The 23,058-nt window shown below is 46.9% G+C and overlaps 1 protein-coding gene across 1 annotated transcript in view; it reads right to left on the bottom strand.

Moving 5' to 3' along the window:
• Positions 1–23,058, bottom strand: part of LOC124721232 (retinol dehydrogenase 13-like) — a 196,031-nt gene that overhangs the window by 8,708 nt on the left and 164,265 nt on the right. Inside the window, exon 6 of the mRNA XM_047246090.1 lies at positions 1,124–1,331. Coding sequence (XP_047102046.1) covers positions 1,124–1,331 — 208 coding nt within the window. The remainder of the gene's footprint in view (positions 1–1,123; positions 1,332–23,058) is intronic.

Here is a 23,058-nt window from a genome sequence, read left to right as displayed (position 1 = left end):
GAGAGAAGATGAAAAGCCGCGCGGGATTAGCCGAGCGGTCTAGTGCGCTGCAGTCATGGCCTGTGTGGCTGATCCCGCCGGAGGTTCGAGTCCTCCCTCGGGCATGGGTGTGTGTGCTTCTCCTTAGGATAATTTAGGTTAAGTAGTGTGTAACCTTAGGGACTGATGACCTTAGCAGCTAAGTACCATAAGATTTCACACATTTTTGAAGAAGAAAATATCGCACATGGGTTATAAAGGCCACATGTGCCACTGTGGGTTGCATAAAACGACATCGGCGACTATTTAGTCGCACAAACGATTTTTACTTACGTTATAAGATCTCAAATGTTATTTTCGATTATGAATTACTTTTTTGTCATATTTGTGCATTACTATTAAAATATCGATTTACGTGTCACACACATGGTTAGGTATTAAATTCATATCTTTGATAAAAATCGATTTATATCGTATGTAACATTAAGGATTGTCTTTCGTTCTTAATTATCTATGACCAACAAGAATTTTATCAAAACTTTCAACACTTTATTTTTAAGTTTTTTTTTAGTTTATAATGTTGTTTAGACTTCTTGCCAAATGTACGTACAGTTTGATTTTCTCTAAGCTGTTCATGTAGATTCGTTTCTTGAGTTCATGGAGAATAGAAAGATTAATGTTCATGTGTACTAAAGATTGTTGATTTTCTCGAAAATGCATGCTAAATTTAGAGAGGTTGTTTTTCGTTTTTATTTATAAGTTCTTTATATCTTGCAGCAAATTTTCCTCCTGTTTGTCTGTTCTACAACATGTCACAGTCGCTGTACTTAGTTTTACATATTCCTGAGTGGTAATTTTTTTTTAGGTTTGTCTGTTCTGTGTGTAATGTTCACTTCTAGTTTATTATCTGTACAAAAGTTAATTTTAACATGTTTTCTGGGTGCTTCACGTTTTTGCTCCGGCAGTGTATGTAAAAGAAATGAGCAAGGGAGCGGGTGCTATTGGTGAAGTATTAACACCTTAGTTGGGCGCTTTAGATTCACTTAGAAACAAGCCTCTCGCAGTCTTCTTTGTAAAAGCAGTTCATGTAAACACTTTCTTCTATTTGTTCAATGTATGCCAATGAAACTGTTTGGTACTGTACCTGTAGTAGAGTCCGCTTTCATTGCTGATGCTCTCTTCGACGGCGCAGTATATGGTGGTCTGAGCGCCCTGCTTCGGTGATTTCAGGTAGAGGCGGCCCAGTTTGCCAAAGATCCAGCTAAGGCCCGGGAAAAACGAGTCGTCTAAATGGCGGCCTAATTCGGTCGCGATAACACCAGGGTGCAGGCTGTATGTCGTTACGCCGCTACCTGTACAGATAACATCACACACAGCCACTATCTGAAAATCTTATTCTCTGGACGGTACATCGTGTACTTTGAAACAACGAAAACACAAGAGTTTGTCTCCACCACTGGTGAATGTCTGGTATCATCTCTTGCTCAAATCGACGAATGTCTTATGTCTTATGTCTTTCAAATATAAGATCTTAGTGAATGTATATACACTACTGGCCATTAAAATTACTACACCAAGAAAAAATGCAGATGATAAACGGGTATTCATTGGACAAATATATTATACTAGAACTGACATCTGATTACATTTGGGTGCATAGATCCTGAGAAATCAGTACCGAGATCAACAACCTCTGGCCGTAGCCGTAATAGCGGCCTTGATACGCCAGAGCGTTGAGTCAAACTGAGCTTGAATGGCGTGTATAGGTACATCTGCCAATGCAGCTTCAACACGATACCACAGTTCATCGAGAGTAGTGACTGGCGTATTGTGACGAGCCAGTTGCTCGACCACCATTGACCAGAAGTTTTCAGTTTGTGAGAGATCTGACGAATGTGCTGGCCAGGGCAGCAGTCTAACATTTTCTGTATCCAGAAAGGCCCGTACAGGACCTGAAACATGCGGTCGTGCATTATCCTGCTGAAATGTAGGGCTTCGCAGGGATCGAATGAAGGGTAGAGCCACGGGTCGTAACGCATCTGAAATGTAACGTCCACTGTTCAAAGTGCCGTAAATGCGAACAAGAGATGACCACGACGTGTAACCAATGGCACCCCATACCGTCACGCCGGGTGATACGCCAGTATGGCGATGACGAATACACGCTTCCTATGTCTGTTCTACGCGATGTCGCCAAACACGGATGCGACCCTCATGATGCTGTAAACAAAACCTGGATTCATCCAAAAAATTGACGTTTTGCCATTCCTGCACCCAGGTTCGTCGTTGAGTACACCATCGCAGACGCTCCTGTCTGTGATGCAGCGTCAAGGTTAATCGCAGCCATGGTAGTCCATGCTGCTGCAAATGTCGAACTGTTCGTGCAGATGGTTGTCTTGCAAACGCCCCCATCTGTTGACTCTGGGATCGAGACGTGGCTCTGCGATCCGTTACAGCCATGCGGATAAGATGCCTGTCATATCGTCTGCTAGTGATACGACGCCGTTGGGATCCAGCACGGCGTTCCGTATTACCCTCCTGAACCGACAGATTCCATATTCTGCTAACAGTCATTGGATCTCGACCAACGCGAGTAGCAATGTCGCGATACGATGAACCGCATTCGCGATAGGCTACAATCCGATCTTTATCGAATTCGGAAACGTTATGGTACGCATTTCTCCTCCTTACACGAGGCATCACAACAACGTTTCACCAGGTAACGCCGATGAACTGCTGTTTGTGTATGAGAAATCGGTCGGAAACTTTCCTCATGTCAGCACGTTGTAGGTGTCGCCACCGGCGCCAACCTTGTGTGAATGTTCTGAAAAGCTAATCATTTGCATACACAGCATCTTCTTCCTGTTGGTTAAATTTCGCGTCTGAAGCACGTCATCTGTGTGGAGTAGCAATTTTAATGACCAGTAGTGCATTTATGTACACTACCGCTCGTTAATTTCAATAGAACCAATAAACGAGATCTCGTTCTCTTAGATAAGGTCTAATATCGTGCGTACGGTTGAGGAAGCAAAGGAGTAGTACAACAGTTGCACACATGTTATGATTTTTGTTTGTTGTCATGGTAGATATCGAAATAGACGACAGAGGGATAGAGAAACAATTAAAATCGCTCAAAAGAGGAAAGGCCTCTGGACCTGATGGGATACCAGTTCAATTTTACACAGAGTACGCGAAGGAACTTGCCCCCCTTCTTGCAGCGGTGTACCGTAGGTCTCTAGAAGAGCGTAGCGTTCCAAGGGATTGGAAAATGGCACAGGTCATCCCCGTTTTCAAGAAGGGACGTCGAGCAGATGTGCAGAACTATAGACCTCTTTCTCTAACGTCGGTCAGTTGTAGAATTTTGGAACACGTATTGTGTTCGAGTATAGCGACTTTTCTGGAAACAAGAAATCTACTCTGTAGGAATCAGCATGGGTTTCGAAAGAGACGGTCATGTGAAACCCAGCTCGCGCTATTCGTCCACGAGACTCAGAGGGCCATAGACACGGGTTCACAGGTAGATGACGTGTTTCTTGACTTCCGCAAGGCGTTCGATACAGTTCCCCACAGTCGTTTAATGAACAAAGTAAGATCATATGGACTATCAGACCAATTGTGTGATTGGATTGAGGAGTTCCTAGATAACAGGACGCAGCATGTCATTCTCAATGGAGAGAAGTCTTCCGAAGTAAGAGTGATTTCAGGTGTGCCGCAGGGGAGTGTCATAGGACCGTTACTATTCACAATATACATAAATGACCTTGTGGATGACATCGGAAGTTCACTGAGGCTTTTTGCGGATGATGCTGTGGTGTATCGAGAGGTTGTAACAATGGAAAATTGTACTGAAATGCAGGAGGATCTGCAGCGAATTGACGCATGGTGCAGGGAATGGAAATTGAATCTCAATGTAGACAAGTGTAATGTGCTGCGAATACACAGAAAGATAGATCCTTTATCATTTAGCTACAAAATAGCAGGTCAGCAACTGGAAGCAGTTAATACCATAAATTATCTGGGAGTACGCATTAGGAATGATTTAAAATGCAATGATCATATAATGTTGATCGTCGGTAAAGTAGATGCCAGACAGATTCATTGGAAGAATCCTAAGGAAATGCAATCCGAAAACAAAGGAAGTAGGTTACAGTACGCTTGTTCGCCCACTGCTTGAATACTGCTCAGCAGTGTGGGATCCGTACCAGATAGGGTTGATAGAAGATATAGAGAAGATCCAACGGAGAGCAGCACGCTTCGTTACAGGATCATTTAGTAATCGCGAAAGCGTTACGGAGATGATAGATAAACTCCAGTGGAAGACTGTGCAGGAAAGACGCTCAGTAGCTCGGTACGGGCTTTTGTCAAAGTTTCGAGAACATACCTTCACCGAAGAGTCAAGCAGTATATTGCTCCCTCCTACGTATATCTCGCGAAGAGACCATGAGGATAAAATCAGAGAGATTAGGGCCCACACAGAGGCATACCGACAATCCTTCTTTCCACGAACAATACGAGACTGAATAGAAGGGAGAACCGATAGAGGTACTCAAGGTACCCTCCGCCACACACCGTCAGGTGGCTTGCGGAGTATGGATGTAAATGTAAAAATAAATGAGATACAATAGTATCCAACAAATAACGTTCTGCACATAAACGTTATGTGTCTGTCTGATATGTTTGTTTACCTATTTGCCGACGGACGCCGCATTTGGTGCACCTGTGTTGTTCCCTGTAGTGATGTGATGTCCGCAGCGAACGACAAGCATTGCTACGATACATAACATGTGGTTCCTGCACGTCAGTTCCTTCGCGACATTGAAGTGTGCACATCACTAGTATGGCTCCACGAGTGGAGACATCCATAGAAAAACATGCTGCAATTGTAGCACTTAGCCAAGCAGCTTTATCTATTCGCCAAATTGCGAAACAGTGCAATGTGTCTATAGGGGGAGTGCAATATACCCTTCACCGCCAGAAGACAACAGGTACCAATAAGGACATACCACGACCAGGACGACCTCGTAAAATAACTGAAAGTGACGATAAATATATCAGAATTGCCAGTAAGAGAAATAGATTCAAAACAGCGCCCCAAATTCGTGCAGAATTGGTAGAAATGAACACGATTGCAATATCTGTTGCAACAGTAGAAAGGAGACTGACTGAAGCCGGCTTGAAAGGATGTGTCACAGCAAGAAAACCCCTTCTAAGGCCCATAAATAAACGGACGAGACTTGAATGGGTTAGAAAACATCGTAATAGGACATCGGAAGAGTGGACGAAGGTGTTATTCACCGATGAATCGAATTGCGAGATTTTTGGAACCAGAAGGAGAATATTTGTTCGCCGAATTGTAGGGGAAAGGGTAGCCTAGTAGTGTGTTGTACCTACAGTTAAACACGGTGGAGGTTCTATTATTGTTTGAGGATGTTTTGCGGAGAGAGTTGGCGACGTTGTGAAAATAGAAGGATGTATGGGTCAGAAGCAGTACCACCGCATAATCCAGTATCATGGAATACGAAGTGGATTGCGCTTAATAGGGAAAGGGTTCACCTTACAACAGGATAATGACCCAAAACTTTGGTCGGCATACAGTAGGAACTACATTGCATCAAAGGAAAAACAGAAAGTACTGAATGATATGGTATGGCCGTCCCAGAGCCCCGATTGTAATCCCATTGAAATGGTTTGGGATGAAGAGGACAGACGTATTAGGGAAGTTAATATATCCAGCAAGGAACATCTCTGGAATATTGTTAAGGATGTGTGGGATCATACAGATTCACGATACCTACAAAAACTGATTGACCGCATGCCTCGAGTTTGTGAGGCAGTCATTAAATCCAAAGGAGGATACTTTGATGAAAGTAAAATATAATGATTGTGATTGTATTACATATGTGGAAGTTAATATAATCATATTTTGTGAGAAATAAAGTTTGATTTGTATTGTAAATCTGAAATACCAGGGTGTACTGAAATTTATGAGCGGTAGTGTATTTGCAATTTACAGCAAATTTTAGATGAAATGAGATAAATTTCTTTGAAATGGAACAACAATATTTTATGAACTTATGTTGTTGGGTTCAATCTTTCAATACCTACATATAGCATTCAATACCTACATATAGCATCATAAAGAAAATAAAAAAAACGTTCACTATGCATTCATGTCCGAAGGAATATTGTATCGTAATCCATAATAACACAGACAGTGCACAAAAGTTCCATACCGCTCCAGAGATTTAAAGATTTTGAGAAATTTTTGCTATTTTTCAACTCCATTGGTACTTGTATCAATATTGCTCATCTCTGTAGAGGTACAGCAAAGGGGGCAGTATCCCGCATTTTTCCTTTGTGAAGCATCGTCTATAATCGGCGTTCAGCATTTCAGACATTTCCCCCTGCTGTCTGTTTCCGCCAATGCCGTCCGCAAGGATCTGAACAGTAATATACCGCGTGATCAAAAAGTCAGTATAAATTTGAAAACTTAATAAACCACGGAATAATGTAGATAGAGAGGTAAAAATTGACACGCATGCTTGGAATGACATGGGGTTTCATTAGAACAAAAAAAACAAAGTTCACAAAATGTCCGACAGATGGCACTGGACATCAGTGACTGCGCATGACAATTGTGTATAAAAGGAGCTGTAATGAGAGAGAGAATCAGATGCGCCAGCAGTCGCAGCATGTTGACGTTACCTGAAAAGGCATTTTTAGTGAAGCTGTACTATCAAAATGGGGAATGTGCTAGTTCAGCGTTACGATCCTATCGCCATAGGAAGGGGATTCGATCGGGTAAAGGTCCGTTGACAAATGCAGCTGTGGCGAGAATGATTTCGAAGTTCGAAGCCACGGGTTGTTTAGACGATAGACCCCGTAGTGGCCGACCGAGCACAAGGCGTAATGCTGCTGAGACAGTTCAGGAAGAAATGGAGACTGTAGCGGGTTCGTCTATGCACGGGGAAGTCAGCGCTCGTGCAGTCACACGTCGCACCGGCATTCCATACACCGCTGTTTGGTAGGCACTTAGGCGTACCCTCCGATGCTATCCGTACAAAATCTATTGGCATCATGAACTGTTACTTGGCGATTTAGTGAAGCGGAGGGCATTTACGCTGTGGGCGTTTCAAAAGATGGCGGAAGATGACGATTGGTTGAGTATCGTGTTGTGGACCGACGAAGCTCATTTCACGCTCCGAGGGTCTGTCAACGCCCACAACTGCAGAATTTGGGCTACCGAAAATCCTGTAACTGTCGTGGAAATTCCAATGCACGACGAGAAAGTCACGGTATGGGTTGGATTCACCACATCTACCGTTATCGGGTCTTTTTTCTCCGAGGAAATGCGTGATTCTGGTTTTGTAACTGCTACCGTGACGGGTGAGAGGTACGCCGATATGTTACAAAAAATGGTTCAAATGGCTCTGAGCACTATGGGACTTAACTTCTGAGGTCATCAGTCCCCTAGAACTTAGAACTACTTAAACCTAACTAACCTAAGGACATCACACACATCCATGCCCGAGGCAGGATTCGAACCTGTGACCGTAGCGGTCGCGCGGTTCCAGACTGTAGCGCCTAGAACCGCTTGGCCACCCCGGCCGGCGATATGTTGCAGAATCGCATCATCTCCAGCCTGGCTGATAAACATCTGCTGGAACGTACGATGTTTATGCAGGATATATTGCTAGACGCGTGAAAGGTCTCTTGCGCGCGTCGTTTGGTGATGATCGTGTGCTCAGCCGCTACTTTCGTCATGCTTGGCCTCCCAAATCCCCAGACCTCAGTCCGTGTGATTATTGGCTTTGGGGTTACCTGAAGTCGCAAGTGTATCGTGATCGACCGACATCTCTAGGGATGCTGAAAGAAAACATCCGACTCCAATGCCTTACCATAACTCCGGACATGCTTTACAGTGCTGTTCACAACATTATTCCTCGACTACTGCTGTTGTTGAGGAATGATGGTGGACATATTGAGCATTTCCTGTAAAGAACCTCATCTTTGCTTTTTATTACTTTGTTATGCTAATTATTGGTATTCTGACCAGATGAAGCGCCATCTGTCGGACATTTTTTTAACTTTTGTATTTTTTTTGGTTCCAATAAAACCGTATGTCATTCCAAGCATGTGTGTCAATTTGTACCTCTCTATCTACATTATTCCGTGATTTATTCAGTTTTCAAATTTATACTGACTTTAGATCACCCGGTACTGCCTGCCAAAAAAAGTGAAACACCCAAAAGACATGATCGGATCTCAATGTAACTTCGTACATGTACACAGCAGCGGCGGGTACGTAAATGATACATAGTTGCAATTCTATGCGACAAGCAGAATGCCCAAAAGAATGCTTTAGCCTTGTTCATGTTTAGTGTTGTTTCCAAGCCTGGTAGATATACACGGTCCAGCCACATTGATGTGGCCACCGTCGATGTTCGAGGTCAATGTGTAACAACGACTCACAAACGGCAGGTGGCAGCACTAGCAGTGGAGGGTATATAAAGCGTGTCATCATGACGGCTAAAACAGTGCAGTCGTTGTCGTAATGCGGAAACGGAGCGATATATCTGACGTCCAAAAGGGCGCGATGATTCGCTTTCGGGCCAAGGGTGGAAGCATTTCCGAAACGGTTAAACATGTTAATTGTTCGTTTGCCGACTCGGTTAAAGCATACCGTGCATTGCAAAACAGCGCTATCCAAAACTGGCCCCAAGGCAACCGTGGTGCACCAGGAGCCATGGATGACAGGGGTGAACGAACCCTGCGGAGATGTGTACGGGCGAATAAATGTCTAACTGTTGAGCAACTGACCGCCGGGCTGAACCAAGGGGCTACAAACGACGTCTCCTCAATGACCTTTCAGCGACCGTTGCTGCGTATGGGTCTCTGCAGCAGGTGCCTGGTTCATGCACCCGTGCTGACTGCTGTTGATTGGCGACGAAGGCTGGAACTTACACATCAGCACCGCAACTGGACATCCACTGAGTGTTGAGATGTGTCCTTTTCAGATGAATCACGTTTCATCACCCACCGGAAAGACGCACGCGTAATGGCCTGGGAATGTTTTCAGTGGGTGATCTTATTGAGGGCACATTCGATCAATGCAAGTTTGAATGTATCTTTGGGGACCATGTCCAACCCCACCTACAGCACGTTTTTACTTGGCGCGATGGCACCTATCAGCAGGACAATATAACACGTCACACATTTAGCAGTGTACGTCGGTGGTTCGACGAGCACCAGAATGAGTTTACCGTATTCCTCTGCCCACAAAACTCCCCGAATTTAAACCCGAAAAGAATCTATGGAATCACCTCGCTCGGTGTGTTCGTGCCTTCTACATCTACATCTACATCCATACTCCGCAAGCCACCTAACGGTGCGTGGCGGAGGGTACCTTGAGTACCTCTATCCGTTCTCCCTTCTATTCCAGTCTCGTATTGTTCGTGGAAAGAAGGATTGTCGATATGCCTCTGTGTGGGCTCTAATCTCTCTGATTTTATCCTCATGGTCTCTTCGCGAGATATACGTAGGAGGGAGCAATATACTGCTTGACTCCTCGGTGAAGGTATGTTCTCGAAACTTCAACAGAAGCCCGTACCGAGCTACTGAGTGTCTTTCCTGCACAGTCTTCCACTGGAGTTTATCTATCATCTCCGTAACGCTTTCGCGATTACTAAATGATCGTGTAACGAAGTACGCTGCTCTCCGTTGGATCTTCTCTATCTCTTCTATCAACCATATCTGGTACGGATCCCACACTGCTGAGCAGTATTCAAGCAGTGGGCGAACAAGCGTACTGTAACCTACTTCCTTTGTTTTCGGATTGCATTTCCTTAGGATTCTTCCAAAGAATTTCAGTCTGGCATCTGCTTTACCGACGATCAACTTTATATGATCATTCCATTTTAAATCACTCCTAATGCGTATGGAATTAACTGCTTCCAGTTGCTGACCTGCTATATTGTAGCTAAATGATAAGGGATCTTTCTTTCTATGTATTCGCAGCACGTTACACTTGTCTACATTGAGATTTAATTTCCATTCCCTGCACCATGCGTCAATTCGCTGCAGATCCCCCTGCATTTCAGGACAATTTTCCATTGTTGCAACCTCTCGATATACCACAGCATCAGCCGCAAAAAGCCTCAGTGAACTTCCGATGTCATCCACAAGGTAATTTATGTATCTTGTGAATAGCAACGGTCCTACGACACTCCCCTGCAGCACACCTGAAATCATCCTTACTTCGGAAGACTTCTCTCCATTCATACTTGGATACTCAACCGAGAAACCTATCGCAGTTGGACGTGGCAGTGGAGTCGACATGGCTCCCCATCTTTGTCGGTACCTTCCACAACCTCGCTGACTCTCTTCCTGCACGTCTCGCAAAGGACCATGCTGCAAAATATGATATTCAGGTTTTTTGCAGGTGTTTACATTAACGTGACTGGAAAGTGCAGAAGTGGCGTCAACAGCTTCAGACGTTATCACACTGAAGGACCCGGAAATGGCGCGTACTCGAGCGAGACGGCGTTAGTCAGCACCTGACAGAGTCTGAACAGGACTTCATTGTAGGTCTCCATTTGACCGGCTAGTCGAATTGTATAACATCAAGATTTGTGCGGCATTTGAATGCGACAGTGGCCTCGTGTTAGACTGCATGGGAAGGTGAGGACAGCCATACTCGTCATCACCCTTCCTGTCGACCACGTCTGGCCACCATTGGGAGGGTCACAATAGAGTGCACCAAGCACACTGTAGTCCCTTCACTTCTGTGCCCGTCATCTGAGAACAAGTAATATACTCCCTGTAACATTCCTTGCCATTTCACATCATTTGTCAGACACTAGTAACAACCGGAGTAGTAGTTATGTCAAAAAAGGAAAATAAGGAGAAAAATTCGTGAAGTCCAAAATTTTTGTACGGTGGTATGATAAAGGGCCATGAACAACATACTAAAAATGCAAAATTAAACTACATTAAATTTCCTAAAAAAAGGTCATTTTAATTTTTTTCTCTAAGATAATAATTTCTGCATTGCAGGGCTTGGAAACATTACAGATTATTAAAAATTGTGTTTTAATGGTATAAAATCAATATTTATTGTTGAATTTGAAAGGTTTGCATCGCATCTAAGTGGAATAGGGCTGCATTACGGATAAATTGTGTCCTGGATGTATAACTGGGTGGGAGGTCGAAGCGTGTGGATAGGTACGTCGCTGCACTTCCCTCCTTCATAGGTCTGTGACCTGAAGACCGAGCGGGCGATTCACAACTCTCTTTACCCCACTACTTCAGTAGAAGCAACTGCAGGGTGTTCCACAAAATTATAGCGATGCTCTCGCAGCACGCCTGGCAACACATTGTACAGACATTACATGGGAATGTTTATTTTTCACAAAATGCGTAACACGACATCGAACGTAGATATGATTCCCTAATAATAGTCACACAAGAAACGCATAAGAACAGAATATGCTTTAATCTCTGCATATTTTTCTACACTGCTAGACCGGAAAATGATGCTTAGTCGCTCCTTATGGCAGTTGTGTTCTTCTGAAAAGGCCACTTCCCCCACGATGAGCGCTGCTCAGTTTTCAGTTTACAGACAGACTATAATTCTCCATCACATCTTTTCCAGTTCTCTTAAGTAAGTAAATAAATTTCAAAAAATGGTTCAAATGTCTCTGAGCACTATGGGACTTACCGAGCGGGGTGACGCAGTGGTTAGACACTGGACTCGCATTCGGGAGGACGACGGTTCAATCCCGCGTCCGGCCATCCTGATTTAGGTTTTCCGTGATTTCCCTAAATCACTCCAGGCAAATGCCGGGATGGTTCCTCTGAAAGGGCACGGCCGACTTTCTTCCCAATCCTTCCCTAATCCGATGAGACCGATGACCACGCTGTCTGGTCTCCTTCCCCAAACCAACCAACCAACCAACCAACCAACCAACCAACCACTATGGGACTTAACTTCTCAGGTCATCAGTCCCCTAGAACTTAGAACTACTTAAACCTAACTAACCTAAGGACATCACACACATCCATGCCCGAAGCAGGATTCGAACCTGCGACCGTGGCGGTCGCGCGGTTCTAGACTGTAGCGCCTAGAACCGCTCGGCCACAGCGGCCGGCAAATAAAATTTCACCGAGGTTTCATTTAGTGTAGTTATTTTTAGTTTATAAGTTAGCACTTATCTGCAGTTTTTCAGTGAGCTGTTATGTAAAAAATCTCAACAGCTGGAGCTGTCAAGCTTCTACCACGCCGAAGAGATTGCCCCGGCGGGCCGCAAGATGAGACGCAGGCCCGTGAGGTGACGCAGGGGGGCTCACGCCAAATTCCTCACGGTAGCGTGAGTCACGGCGACAATCATCGCAAGTTGTATCGTAGTTTCAATACGCAGTTTGCTGAGGAACTTTGGCTCTGGCAGAGATGGCGTCTACTTCTGCTATGTTAATAGATATAAGTTCAGAATCGGATTCCGATTCTGAGTTTGAATTCGAAACGGTGTGTTACATCGCTTTGATGAAACTGGCACCGGTTCTCACGCCGAAGAAGGCACGAGGAGGACCATATGGCGTGAGTCAGAAGGGGCGGAGTAGCTGGTGAGAAAACACTTGCTGTCGCCAGGGCTACTGTATATGTAGCCAGAAGTGGGCAAATTTCATTAGTATCAATTAACAGAAACCGTATTTTCGCATACGGTCATTAGCAGAAACAGAATCCTATTAGTCATAAGGACTATCCAACAACAAATCAATTTAAACAGTGCTCATAGAACTTTGTGTCATTCTCTTTATATTTCGATGCTATATTGATGTCAAAGACGTGGTTAAATCCATCTATTCCGTTTTCACTGGTAGATATGGAGGGCTACTCGTTAGTAAGGAATGATATTGTAAGGAACCTAGGCATCTTTTTTAATAAACATTTAACCAGGACAGAGCACATCACGAAAATTTGCTACAGAGTTTTAACAATGTTAATGTAGAATGTTAACAACGAATTACAATGCAACTTACCATTTCGTATGTCCGTTTCCTTGGCCACTTCCCCCCACTTCTCAGCTTTCAGCTTCGTTTTCAAGTAATCTTCATGGCTTTTATCATACAGAACTTTGCTAACACGTACGGCTTCAATTAGCTTTTCCTCCATTTCGAACTACCAACAGCCAGAACTACCGTGAGCCTCGCAGTAAACTGCGTACAGGAGACTGCGGTCCGCAGGGTCACCAAGCGCAGGAACTGCGTCACGTCACGCTGCGCTGTAACGTGCGCGGGATCATTCAGTTGTGTGGTTCGCAAAAACTCACCGTGAGTCACCCTGCGTCACCTCACGGACCTGCGTCTCATCTTGCGGCCAGGCTAACAGGCTTCTGTATGTATTCGGCAATGACGATTTCACTGTATCTAATACCACTGGACGGAATGCTTTTCGCATTATAAGAGGTTTCAAATGCATCATCCCAGCCTCAGCTTTGCCAGCACCTGAAGAGGTCCAGAGACTTAAATTAGCTTCCTCTGCTAGAGAGGTAGGCCACCTAGGTATTATGGAACTCTACACATTTTAACATAATTCAAGCAATGCATCACAGTAGATTACTGTTCTAGACTTGAACATGATCAGTCCCGTTCCATCGGACATGTTTACAGCCACCATGCAAGAAATACTGTGGACGTATGACAAGTTGCCTCACTCAGTGCAGCCCACTCTACAAGTTCCAGTGACTACTGCACCGTTACACGGCTTTACAATATGTTGTCTGTAACACATTGCAGGAAGGTAGCACATTTGCCAATCCTATCGCTTTCCTACTAACACTACATAAGTCACGGACCACATCACAAAAATTAAACACTTCTCGGCCTGGCGTATAAACAAGTATTTTACATAAAAGTTCACGTAACAACTGCAAATAAGTACTCGCTAGTAAACTGAAAATAACTCCACTATTCAAACACAAAGTCAGCGAAGTTGTTTTGTCTGCTCACACGAGAGAATCGAAAAGAAAATTCTGGGAAGGTATAATCTCTCTAAACTGAAAAGCTAGTAGCACTTGTGGTATGACAGGTGGCCTTTTCCAGAAGAACGCTGCAGCTGCTGCACAGAATGACTGAGAATCAATTTTCCCTTTATCAGTTTAGAACAGTGTGCAGAGATTTAAGTAGATTCTTTTCGTATAGTTGTTTGTGTTAGTATTATTAGTAACTCATATCCGTGTTCCATGTAGTTTCAATATATTCTGTGGAAAATAAACTCCTCCAGGAATATCTGCACACTGTGTGTCTAGTGATTCATAAAGTGTGCTGTGGACGGATTTGTGAAACACCGTGTAGTTGCTTCTTGTGACGTAGTCGGATAGAGAGAGTGCGGAATCACCTGCTCGGTCTTCAGTTCGTAGACCTATGAAAGAGGGGGATGTGTGACCACAATCCGGCGACTTACCTTCTTTCACGTCCCTCACACGTCTACCCTATACGCCAACCACCCCCTCCTCCTCCCTCCCCCCCCCCCCCCCCCGTCAAACTTCCAGAACACATTTTACCTCTTAATGAGGTTCTATGATACTTACATTAGGTACACGCATTTAATGTTTGTTCTCAACCCACTTCATTTAACAATTTAAATATAAACACTAATTATATACCATTAAAACACTATTTTTTTAATAATCAGCGATTTTTCTCTCCCCTGCAACGCGAAAATTATTAGGCACAGAGAAAATTTGATACGACCCTTTTTGTATGAAATTTCATTTAGTTTAATTTTGTAGCACAAACATTTTCGTGAGGCGCAATGGATTTCGCATTATTCAAGAAAAACAAAAAAAGTTATATTTAACCGCCTCCCCACCCCCAACTCGACGCTCATATCCCGCCGGTCTGGAGGAATATGAAACTAGTGTTAGTCTCGTCGACAACGAGGTCATTACAGACGGAGAACAAGCTCAGATTGGGGAAGGAAAGGGAAGAAAATCGGCCGTGCCCTTTCGAAGGAACCATCCCGGCATTTTCTTTATGCGATTTAGCGAAATCACGGAAAACTTAAATCAGCATGGCCGGATACGGATTTGAACCACCGTCCTTCCGAATGCGAGTCCAGTGTCCTAACCACTACGCTACCTCACTCGGTCCCGCCGGTCAGGATTTTTAGTACGTTGTTCACGGTGCTCCCACCTACCACTGTACTAAGATTTGGGACTACACGAATTTTTCCCCTATTCGACCTCTTTGGCCGCCATTGACTGTGATACATGCAATTGCTGTCCAATGTTTAGGCTGCCATTAACATCAAAACACGGACAGCTGCGTCTGGAGTAATGCCATGGCCGGGAAACGTGGATTTCTGATGAATGGTGTCGCAATGTGTTCTGCGACGAATCACATTCTGCACTGTCTTACAGTGTTTTGGAGAGGCATAACGGCATTACTCCTGGTGTCACGGAGTGGGGAGCCGTCGGGTATACCTTGAGGTCATGGCTGTCAGTGACTGAGGGAACTCTCAAGGCACAACTCTTCATCACGGACATCCTGCATCCTCTTCTGTCGCATCTCAGGCGGCAGTATCGTAGTACCATTTTTCAGCAGGACAATTTTCGCCCCCACGAAGCAATTGTGTCTATCAACGGTCTGCGTAACGTTGAGGAACTCCTGCGCTCAGGAAGGTTCCGAGATCTGTCCCCCAACAGAACATGTGTGGGCGTTGCTCGGACTTCAACTCTCTCACAATACCAGTACATAAAGGGTGAGTTACAACAGTTGTGGGCCAGCTTGCCTCAGGAGTGGCTATAACTGCTTTGTGATACTCTTCCCAACAGAATCCGAGCCTGCATCCAGGCCAGGGAGTGTGCAACGTCATACTGATCAGTGGCATCATACTGTCAATCGTTTGTAAATTTGACTAGATTTTGTAATGACCGTAGTAATATGACATAACCTCTCAACACGTGAGATTTCATTTCGTCCACCTACCCCACTCCCACCAGCCTGTATACTTCACTTTTTTTTATCAGGCAGCGTATTAATATCCTGAATGCATACAAAGTACACTGGTGTGCAAAACCACAGCCGGCCGCTGTGGCCGAGCGGTTCTAGGCGCTTCAGTCCGGAACCACGCGGCTGCTATGTCGCAGGTTCGAATCCTGCCTCGGGCATGGGTGTGTGCAATGTCGCTAGGTTTAAGTAGTTCTAAATCTAGGGGACTGATGACCTCAGATAGTCCCATAGTGCTCAGAGCCATTTGCACCATTCTTTTCTTTTTTGTAAACCCACCAAAACGATCTTTTCTCAAATTCTGGAGGTAGGAAGACGTAATGCACCTAATAACATAGTCAGTTACGATCGTTTTGGTGGTATACGTGTTACGGTGTGTTGAGGCATAACGTTGAATGTGCGTACTGACTTCCAAATCTTTAAACACGGTACACTCACCGATCGACGTATTAGTGGCACTGCACTCCTTTCCCCATGTGCGTCTTTTCATAGATGCATTCGGCCCTTGCTTCATTTTTATGGATGAGTAAGCGTGACTGCATCTATCAGCGTAGGCGGGAAGCCATTATAACGAGAGGAGATAATCGGCGAATGGACTGGACTGCCTGTTCCCCCGACTTAACCCTTTCGTGGGCAAAATTATTGAGCAGTTTTTTTTAATGAATGGAGATATCAAATTTGCTCCAACTGTGAAAGTGAGGTCACACAACAAGGTGGGAAGTATTCTTCCCACTGCCCTTCCTTGGAGTTAAATGACAAAAACAACTTTTTCAATATATGTCATATTTATTTGATAAATTTACTTCTCTTGTTACAATGATTGTTCGCAATTACTTGCCATGAAATTTTCTGGAACATGGGTCTATGCGAAGTGGTATTTGACAATATGTACAAACACAGTGAGTGCTCTTTTCCGCAGCTTTGGTGCTACAATGACGGCACGTCCAGTAGGTTTCTCCTAAAATGGGTTGATGCTCCCCTACAGCCACATGACGAAAATCTTCAGGTACTTTACCCCTTTTTGCCAGAAAGACAGGTTTTTGTCCACGCCTTTTTTTGGTATGAGAAGCCAGCGATCAATTGTCTGGCTAGATGGATCCTGTATGTGAGCTGATCATGCTGTCCACTTTCTCTTTTACTTATTTTCCACAGGATAAAACTATTCACTGCAGCAACGTCCACCAGGAAACAAAATATTCTGTGCCACCATTTTACAGAACGTCTGCCAATAGCATACCTTTCTCGTAATTGATCAAACTTATCGACACCACCCATTATTTTGTTGTCTTCTGCCACAACTTCAGGACAAGAAATCTCTGTACTAGTACCATCCTTGTTTTTCCTTTTCACTGTGGCTGTTTCTCATGGGTCATGAATTGAGGACAGGAAAGTGAATGGACGGTTATCCATCTAGAAATGACTCCTTTTGTTTCAAACTGGAATTCTCCTCGTTCCAATTTTACATTTTCCTTCATAAATTCGAGTAAATCAAAAGTATTTACCTTATACTATAGATTTGAGGAAAAACTCACTCAAACAGCACTGAAAGGCTCCTCTACAGAGCAACTGAGCTATACAATGCCTCTGCGCGAAGGTACAGCAAAAACGGCTGGAACTTCCGATTGGAAGTAGTACCCTATACTGTTCACTAGGTGGTAGCATCCCCCTGCGGGTTCGGGGGTTAGAATAGGCCCGCGGTATTCCTGCCTGTCGTAAGAGGCGACTACAAGGAGTCTCAAACATTTCGGCCGTATGTGATGGTCCCCTGTTGGGTTTGACCTCCATCTCTCAAAATTTTTCCGAAGAGCGAGCCGATTGGGGAAGGGCGCCTTACTTCGTGCATGGTGTCCATCTAGCGATCAGACCTTTCGCCAGCTTCTTTGTCGTTGCATTGCAGTCCTGCCCGCTCTCCATCTCTTGGGCATGGATACGTTCCTGCGTGCACTTTCCACCTTGCGCTGTGCAGTGCCACTTTCTGCACTGATGGCGACCATGGACCACATGTCACCTAACATCCAGCACGGTAGCCAGTCCGTTGTGGTGGGGCCGCCATGTACCTTGTTGGTTGTAGCCCCCTGACAACACAGGGAGCCCCCTGACAACACAGGGATCGCTCTACTGATGCCTGCGCCGTTAACTCCCCACGTATGCCAAGGAGTAGATGCCCGTCTCCCTGGGGCATCAGGACTCCCGGCAATGGCCATCCTGCCAGGTGGCTATTGCTGCGGCTGGGCGGCGCCCGTGGGGAGGGCCCTTGGTCGGAGTAGGTGGCATCACGGCGGATGACCCGCAATGAAGCGTGGTACATCATCTCTCGCAGCAGTCTCTAAGCGTTCTCGGGCTCAATTTAATGCTCAGAAGTACGATCCGAAAACGTTCCCCTCTCTGGCCACGCCGTGGGATGAGCGTAAGTCTCAGGATGGAGGTAACAGTTATTCGCCTCGATTCTTAGTTTGCACGAGAGCTGATGGGGAGTCTTTTCTATCCACAAAGCCTCAGTTCTTCGTCGAGCATTTAGAGGACAAGTTTGGGGAGGTGGAAGGCTTGTCCAAAATGCGCTCTGGGTCAGTACTGATACAAACGGCATCCTCCGCCCAGTCACGCAGGTTACTTGCTTGTGAAAAGTTGGGGGATGTTAACGTTACCATTACAAAAATGGCTCTGAGCACTATGAGACTTAACTTCTGAGGTCATCAGTCCCCTAGAACTTAAAACTACTTAAACCTAAGGACATCACACACATCCATGCCCGAGGCAGGATTCGAACCTGCGACCGTAGCGGTCGCGCGGTTCCACACTGTAGCGCCTAGAGCCGCTCGGCCACTTCGGCCGGCGTTACCATTACACCACATAAGAGTTTAAATATGATCCGGGTGTTATTTTCCAAAGGGACCTACTTTTGCAGTCTGATGACGAGCTGCGCGCCAACTTAGAGCGTCGAGGTGTTCATTTCGTCCGGCGCGTTCATCGGGGTCCGAAGGACAATCAGGTTGCTACCGGTGCCTTCATCTTGGCCTTCGAGGGTGATACATTACCGGAGAAGGTCAAGGTGATGGTCTACCGTTGTGACGTCAAGCCCTATATCCCTCCCCCGATGCGATGCTTTAATGCTGGAAGTTCGGCCATATGTCTTCCCGCTGCACTTCCAGCCTCACATGTCGAGATTGCGGACGCACATCACATCCCAATACTCCATGTGCCCCGCCTCCCATCTGTGTCAACTGCGGAGAGCATCATTCACCTTGCTCGCCTGACTGCAAAGTCTTTCAGAAAGAGCGCAAAATCATGGAATATAAGATCCTGGACTGGCTGACCTATACTGAGGCCAAAAGGAAATATGACAGACTCCATCCTGTGAAAATGACATCTTCTTACGCAGCTGCTACAACAACTGTGCTAGCCCCATCACTTTCGAGACTTCCAGCCAGCTCGATGAGCAGTACGACTCCTCCTGCCCCCTTGCCCGTGGGGGGCTCTACCCAACCGGTTGCTCCTGCACCACCTACCTCAGGAGCAACATCTTCCCACCCATCGGGGACGTCCGTCCCCGCTTCTCAGCCGGAGAAGCGTCTAACTTCTTCGGCTACTCTCGCCCATAAGGGTTCCCTTGGGTCCCTCCCTTCCCAGGCTTCCACCAGCGGGAAGGATGACGGCCGACAGTGGCATAAGTCCCCACCAGCGGCCGGGTGTAGGGCTTCACGATCCTCCTCCGTCCCAGAGACTGAATCGGTGAAGTCTTCCCAGCCAGTGAAACCGAAGGTTCAGCGAGAGAAGTCCAAGAGAAAGACCACTAAGGCCAAAGAACTTGCGGTGGCACCGACCCCACCGCAGCCTTCGAGCTGTGCGTCTGAGGATGAGGTCGAGATTCTGGCGTCCGCTGGGGACCTTGATCTCGCCGGTCCCTCAGACGCCATGGATGTCACTCGCACGGGTACTGAATCGGTGGCAGTGAGTGAACAAGCGGCGTAAATTGCCTTCCCAGTCCCTTCACGCCTTTCTCAGCCTTGGACAATATCATCCTCCAGTGGAACTGCAGCGGTTTCTTCCACCATCTAGCTGAGCTCCGCCAACTTCTCAGCCTTCACCCTTTCTTCTGCATTGTTATTCAGGAAACTTTGTTTCCAGCAATGCGAACCCCCGCCCTCCGTGGCTATTGAGGTTATTATAAGAACCGGGCAGCTTATGAAAGGGTGTCTGGTGGCGTCTGCATATATGTCCTTAACTCTCTTCACAGCGAGTCTGTACCTCTACAAACAGCTTTAGAGGCTGTCGCTGTTCGGGTGTGGACGCCACAGGCTGTTACTGTCTGCAGTCTTTACCTTCCACCGGATGGTGCTGACGCGCAGCATGTCCTGGCTGCTCTGATAGCCCAATTGCCGCCACCTTCCTTGTTACTGGGCGACTTCAACGCCCATAACCCTCTGTGGGGTGGGTCAGTGGCGACAGGTCGAGGCGCCACCATTGAGCATTTATTGGCACAGCTCGATCTCTCACTTTTAAATGATGGTTCCTTCACACACTTCAGCGTGGCGCATGGCACGTACTCCGCCATCGACCTTTCGATCTGCAGCCCTAGCCTCTTACCGTCTGTCCAATGGAGAGTGCATGACGACCTGTGTGGTAGTGACCACTTCCCGATCTTTCTGTCACTGCCACAGCATCAGTCTTCTCTGCGCCGTTGCAGGTGGGCTATGAATAAGGCTGACAGGGACTTGTTTTCCTCCACTGCCGCTATTGAGCCTCTCTCTAGTGATGACATTGATGCGGTGGTTCAATCGGTCACCACCGGCATCGTTACTGCCGCCGAATCTGCCATTCCCCGTTCTTCTGGGTCCCCTCGGCGGCGTACTGTGCCTTGGTGGTCGCCTGAGATCGCTGCAGCGATTAAAGATCGCCGGCGGGCACTCCAGCGTCACAAGTGGCATCCCTGCATTGAACACCTCATCACCTTCAAACGGCTGCGTGCGCGGGCCCGCCGCCTTATCCGCCAAAGCAAGCAGGAGTGCTGGGAGCGGTATGTGTCCACCATTGGCCTCCATGTCTCTCCATCGCAGGTCTGGGCCAAGATCCGACGTCTCTACGGCTATCGGACCCCTGTCAGCGTCCCTGCGCTCTCACTGAATGGAGCAGTTTGTACAGACTCCGACGAAATTGCAAACAGCTTGGCAGAGCATTTTGCTCTTAGTTCTGCTTCTTCCAATTACCCACTGGCCTATCGCTCCATTAAAGAGCGCATGGAACGTCGGAGACTTTCTTTTCGCACCCACCATTCTGAATCCTACAATGCTCCATTCAGTGAGTGAGAATTTCACAGTGCCCTTGCCGCTTGCCCTGATACCGCTCCTGGGCCAGATCACATCCACTGTCAGATGCTGAAACACCTTTCAGTGGACTGCAAGCGACGCCTCCTCGACCTTTACAACCGTCTCTGGGTCGAGGGTGAGTTTCCGTCGCAATGGCGGGAAAGCATTGTCATCCTCGTTTTGAAACCAGGCAAGAGCCCTTTGGAGGTGGACAGCCACCGCCCCATTAGCCTCACCAACGTTCTTTGCAAGCTTCTCGAACGGATGGTGAGCCAGCGCTTGAATTGGGTACTGGAGTCTCGGGGCTTTCTGGCTCCATCTCAGGGTGGGTTCCGTAAAGACCGCTCCGCCACCGACAATCTGGTGAATCTGGAGTCGGCCATCCGTACTGCCTTTTCCCGCCGTCAGCACCTGGTCGCTGTCTTTTTCGACATGCGGAAGGCATACGATACGACATGGCGTCATCACATACTTTCTACGCTTCATGGATGGGGTCTTCGGGGCCCTCTGCCGATCTTTATCCGAAATTTTCTGTCGTATCGTACCTTCCACGTGCAAGTCGCGGCCTCTCATAGTTCCTCCCGAGTCCAGGAGAACGGGGTATCCCAGGGATCTGTCCTCAGTGTCCGTCTGTTTTTAATCGCAATAAACGGGCTCGCTGCAGCGGTGGGAAATTCTGTCTCCGCTTCCCTGTATGCTGACGACATCTGCCTTTACTACAGCTCTACTGGCATTGCAGCTGTTGAACGTCAGCTACAGGGCGCTATCCGCAAGGCGCCGTCTTGGGCTGTAGCGCATGGTTTTCAGTTTTCGGCTGCCAAGACCCTCGTTATGCATTTCTGCCGGCGCCGAACAGTCCATCCTGAGCCGCGGCTTTATCTTGCCGACGACCTCCTTGCTGTGGTGGAGACCCACAGGTTTTTGGGTGTAGTTTTTGATGCCCAGCTGACTTGGCTGCCTCACATTCGGCAGCTTAAACAGGCGTGTTGGCGGCATCTAAATGCTCTGAGATGCTTGAGCCACACCCGCTGGGGCGCCGACCGATCTACCCTGTTACGGCTCTACCAGGCGTTAATCCAGTCTCGTCTGGATTATGGGAGCCTGGCTTATGGCTCAGCATCCCCATCTGCGCTGCGAGTACTGGGCCCAATCCCACACAGTGGCATACGCCTTGCCAATGGTGGTTTCCGGAACAGCCCAGTGGACAGCATACTTGCGGAGGCAGGTGTCCTTCCATTGCGGTTCAGGCGCCAAAATTTATTGGCCACTTATGCTGCCCATGTTTTTAGCTTGCCCGGGCATCCAAACTGTCGTCTCCTGTTCCCGCGATCGGTTGTCCATCTACCAGAACGTCGGCCCCAGTCAGGTTGTACGATCGCGGTCCGCGTCCGAGAGCTTCTCTCCGGGCTTGGGGCTTTACCTCTTCCGCCTCCTTATCGGGCACCTCTGCATACACCCCTATGGTGTGTGCCTCGCCCTCGCCTTCAGCTGGAATTGGCACAGGGCCCGAAGGACTCAGTCCCTCCACCGCCGCTTTCTTTCCCTCCTTGCAATGTATCAGGGCTCTGGCATTGCGTACACTGATGGCTCGATGGTTGCAGGTCGTGTCGGTTATGCGTTTACTCTAGGGGACCATTCCGAACAATGTTCATTGCCGGCTGGCTGCAGCGTTCACACTGCTGAGCTGGTCGCCATCTTTCGTACCCTAGAGTATATCCGCTCCTGCTCAGGTGAGTCCTTCGTGATCTGTAGCGATTCCCTGAGCGGT

Source organism: Schistocerca piceifrons, chromosome X, assembly GCF_021461385.2.
Source record: "Schistocerca piceifrons isolate TAMUIC-IGC-003096 chromosome X, iqSchPice1.1, whole genome shotgun sequence".
In the NCBI taxonomy this organism is placed as follows: Eukaryota; Metazoa; Arthropoda; class Insecta; order Orthoptera; family Acrididae; genus Schistocerca; species Schistocerca piceifrons.
This window is presented reverse-complemented; position numbering and strand designations above follow the sequence as displayed.